The sequence below is a fragment of the Bison bison genome, unplaced genomic scaffold (assembly GCF_000754665.1).
Source record: "Bison bison bison isolate TAMUID 2011002044 unplaced genomic scaffold, Bison_UMD1.0 scf7180017864527, whole genome shotgun sequence".
Lineage (NCBI taxonomy): Eukaryota > Metazoa > Chordata > Mammalia > Artiodactyla > Bovidae > Bison > Bison bison.
Genome location: NW_011495078.1, coordinates 14,414,620 through 14,419,413, shown reverse-complemented (window position 1 = coordinate 14,419,413; position 4,794 = coordinate 14,414,620). Strand labels below are relative to the sequence as shown.

At 43.2% G+C, this 4,794-nt stretch overlaps 1 protein-coding gene across 1 annotated transcript in view; it reads right to left on the bottom strand.

Annotated features, from left to right (window-relative positions):
- The window catches only part of DZIP1 (DAZ interacting zinc finger protein 1), a gene marked incomplete at its 5' end in the record, with an annotated part of 48,805 nt that extends 44,013 nt beyond the window's left edge, over nucleotides 1-4,792 (bottom strand). The window contains 2 exons of the mRNA XM_010831561.1: nucleotides 892-976; nucleotides 4,388-4,792. Coding sequence (XP_010829863.1) covers nucleotides 892-976; nucleotides 4,388-4,792 — 490 coding nt within the window. The remainder of the gene's footprint in view (nucleotides 1-891; nucleotides 977-4,387) is intronic.
- Nucleotides 4,793-4,794: the final 2 nt, after the last annotated feature.

Sequence of the window (4,794 nt, the reverse complement as noted above, 5' to 3'; positions counted from 1 at the left end):
CTGCTTCCACCTCCGTCCCTACTGTCTGTTCCCCGCCCACTACTAGACGGGTCGTGTAAAGGTACAAATTGGAGGGAATTCCATGGCCATCCCATGGTTAGGACTTGGTGCTTTCACTGGCAGTGCTTTGGATCCCTGGTCAGGGAACTAAGATCCCATAAGCTGAGTGGCTCAGCCAAAAAAATATAAAAATACCAGTCCAAATTACATCATATCCCTACCCCTCCAACTTAAAATCCCCCAGCGGCTTCTCATTATATTGGTTATATCACCCACATTCCTACCCAGGGCATTTGAGGCCCTACGTGACCTGGCCCCTTCCTAGCCCACCTCTGCTCACTCTGCTCCACCAAACTTTTATCTGTTCCCCAAACACACCGGCCTGCCCCGCCCCCCCAAACACAGCTGACAGTGAGAATTCCCTTTGCCTGAGATCTTCATTTCCTAGATTTCCTGCATGCCAGGACCCCCTCATCATTCTGATTTCTGATCAAATATCACCTCCTTAATGAGGCCATGGCTGACCACCAGGAGTCACTCTCAGTCCCATTCTCCTACTTTATTTTCTTCATTGCACTTGCCGCCACTTGAAAACATCACTCATTTGTTTAGATGTAACTCCTCCATCCCCTCTATTAGGATGTAAGAGAGCCAGACAGGGTCTGTTTTGCTTATGGCTGCATCCTTGAGCCCTAATGCAGTGCATGGCACATCACAGGGGATCAATATTCACTTAATGAGTGTTCAAACAAGGACTATGACGCTTTCTTTTAAAAGGATTGAGAGATGCTTTGGGCCATGTCTCGCTGAAAAAAGAAAAAGCTACCAGAAATAGTACCTTTATTATAAGGCTAAAGAAAATAGCTCTTTGAAGCAGAGCTCACTACTTACCAAGATGCGAATCTTCAGGGTGGCGGCGCTGAATATGACTTTGTAGGAAAGCTTGGTTCATAAAGGCCTTGTCACAAAAATGGCACTGAAAAGGAGAGAGCAATGAATCCAAGTGTCTCTAACAAGTGCCCCTCCACCTAATTTGAATTAAAATCTGGGTACCTGAAGCACTCCCTCTTGGGGGCTTTTCCCCAAGAGATACCACCCTGGCAAGTGATGCTGAAACCATAACTAAAAAGACATTTACAACCAGGGTGTTCTTCCCAAACTGAACACATGCCAGTGAAAACCATCTCTGTTAACAGAGCCCATCATGGTGGTTTCTGGAACCCCTGAGGATGCTCCTGTTATACAGGTGGTTCCCAGCCCAACAGTACCAACTTGTCCATGACACTCTACCTGTGCCAGCCTTCTTCCTGTCCCTCACGCTGGCCAGCTTCAGACACTCTGCATTGGCCAGTCCCTGCCTGAACTTTCCCCAGACTTTCCAATGAAAGTCTGGCTCCTTCCCAACATTCGAGATGTCGTTTATGGAACGTCTTCCATGCTGGGGCTGTGCTGCACGTCCTTAAGAAATCTTCCTGGATAAGCTCCCTGCCAGGCACTGTCTTGTTTGCATCATTGTCCATCTCACCACTTAATATTATCAGCTTTAGTTACTTCCTTTGCTTCTTATTTCCTGTCCAGTTCCTCTAGGATCTAGCATCTCAGCTTCCTGAAAGTATGAACTCTCTTCTCTTTATTCACAGGTTTATCCCCAGAGCCCAGCATTAACATTGATCACATGCTTAGGAATATTTGGCCTCCTAAGATGAACTTACTGAAAAAAACCAATCTTACTAATATCTCTATTCTCTACCTTTTAACATAATTTTTAAACCAAAAAAAAAAAAATCAACTTGTTCATCTATAACCTTCCCCAGGACTATTCTCAGTAAATCCTGAATATTACGTATTTCATCTGCCAATATTTCAAAATCTATCTCCAAAAGGATTTTCTTTTAACACGATCATAATATTATCATCCCACCTTTTAAAATGTGTAAATTCCTTAATTATTGACAAATATCCAACCATTTATTTTTTCCCAATATTTCACACATTGGCTTAGAAAACATTTTTGCAGTTTTTAAAAAAAATAATTATTTATTTGGCTGTGCCAGGTCTTAGCTGTGGCATGTGGAATCTAGTTCCCTGACAAGGGACAGAACCTGGGCCCCCCGCACTGGGAGCACAGGGTCTTAGCCACTGGACCACCAGGGATATCCTTTGCACTTTGCTTTGAATCAGGACCCAAATAAAGTTATATCTTGCAATTAGTTGTTTTGTCTCTTAATTCTCTGTTAGTCTATAGGTTGAACCTCCAGCTCTCTTTTCCTTATAACTTTCTTGATAAAGAAAATGAACATTTGTCCTGCTGAGTTTCTCTCAGTCTGGATTTTGCTGCTTCAATCCTACTGTGTTATTTACATGCTTTCCTTTTCAGGTTTTGCCTTACGCTTATTCATTATAATTATATCACAAAGGCATAGACCACAGGTAACCACAGCTCACTATGGAGAAGCCCCCGCAGATATCAACATCCACTTGTCAGATGCTATTTACTGAGCCTTCCTCATGCTGTTGGAGAAGGAAATGGCAACCCTCTCCAGTATTCTTGCCTGGAGAACAGACAGAGGAGACTGGAGGGCTACAGTCCATGGGGTCGCAAGAGTCAGACACAACTTAGCGACTAAACCACCTAAACCGACCACCTCATGCTATACATGCATTATCTCCTGGGATTCTGCTACTAAGGCTCTTGTTTTCCAGATGAGGAAACTAAGGTTTAGAAGTTAAATGACTTGTGCAGAGGAATAGCTGGGATTCAAACCGAAGTAGAATAACTCTGGAGTTGTCACCCTAAATGCTCTCACAGCTCAAGAACTCCACAAAGAGACAATGGCAAGTCACTTAATAGAGGGCAGAGTATACCTACACTAAATACACTAAGTAGGAAAAGGTGGTGTGGTCTTTCCTGCCTCTTCTTGGCCACCCCCTGGGCACACCATACAGCTACCACTACCACTCAGAGTCTGTTCAGTGGTCAAGAGTTGGCAGGTTCCACTCATTTGATAAAAGTGTGCCATTAGTTTATTATCTTCATATATCATTAACATTTTAAAGTCTTCATCTACTAACAGCTATTTCTATGATAACCAAAAGAATGAAAAAATGTTTATAAACATAAAAATTTTATGTTACAGGTTTTAATGTTTTACTGCTTAACATCAAAACCAGTTGCACTTTCTTCAAAGGTTTTAAACAGAACCCATTCTATCCATTTTACAATAATATGTTTTTCTAGAGAACCATCTCAACACTATTTATCAATATTTAGTTTTTAAATAGCATTTATGAAACAAATAGGCAATTATCGATATCCGGGATCATTGATGATTTCACCTAGGGGTTGTGTACCCAAGGCTAAACATTAAGCCTTTCTAACAGGATTCTTTCCTGACTGTTCACCTAGTGTAAGCACACTTCTCCCAAGGCGCCTATTGGGATGGTCCTGAGTACAATTAATCACACTGCTTTCTGCACCTACACCCACTTCTCTACACTCTCTCCTGCTTTGGCTCCGCCATTCCCTAAACCCACTAAGGCCTGTTCAGTCCTATTTAGCCAAAATGACTGGGTGTGAAATCAGTCTAGTCAGTCTATTGCTTACTTTGATATCTTCAAGGATTCTTCCTTTCTCCACCTAATTCATAAAAGATACATACACTGACTTCATTACACTCAGAAATGACAATATTTATCTTGGGTTCAAGAACAAACAGTTGGAGATTAAGAACAAAAAGACAAGAATTTTAAAATTTTTAAACAGTGCTGTTATACTAGCAAGTATTCTTCTTCTTAGAAAATACATACATTGAAATATTTAGGACTCTGCAACTCACTGCCAGATGGCTTAACAGTAATAGCATGATACAGAGACAGAGGAAATAAAGCCAGTGTCGCAAATGCCAATAATTGGTGGATTTAGTTGAAGGGTATAAGAAGTCATAGCACTGTTCTTGCAATCTTCCTGTAAATTTTAAAACATTTCAAAATTTAAAAATGAGTGGAGGGGAGGGGGAATCCACAAGATGCAAGCATTCCATATCATCTGGGGCCCAACCTCAACAGCAATTTGCACCTGGTTTATTTTTCATTATACCTGTTAGGAGGAGGAAACAGCTTCTTGAACCACCAGCTTTTAGATAATTCAATAAAGCACTGCAGACAGGGCTGCTTGTTAAATTATTAACCCGTGTTAGTCTACACAAAGTAATGAGCCATGTCATCTGTTAGTTAAAAGTACGCTTTCGCTTAAAGAGTACTTTCTCCTGATTTAAACAAATCTTAAACAAAAAAGGGCAGGGCTATAGGAAAGGACTCTCAATATCCCAAATATCCCAACCAGTAGGCACTGAGGGTTTTAAGGGCCAATCGAGAGGCAGCGTCCCACCTGGTAATAGCTGGCTTTGGCCTCGATCATCAGCTGCTGGGTGGAGATCAACTTCTTCCTGCGTTTACACTCTTCCTTGAGCAGCTTGATCTCGCCGGCCTGCTTGGTGAGGAGCTTCTTGCTGTGCTCGCCTTCGGCCAGGCTCCGGTGCAGCCGCTCCTCCAGGCCGTGCAGCTGCGAGGTGAGGAACTCCTGTGAGTGCAGCAGGTACTCGATGGTGAGCTGCGCCAGGCGGATGAGCTTCAGCAGCACCGGGTCCACTCCCGACTGGCAGTGAGGGCACTTCTCATCCTCCAGCTTGCAGAAGGTGATGTTCATGATGTTCTCCTGCAGCGTGAGCACGTCCACGGCGCCCGCCACCTTGTCCACGTCGATGGCGCTCAGCCGCCGCCAGTCCACGCTCTCCA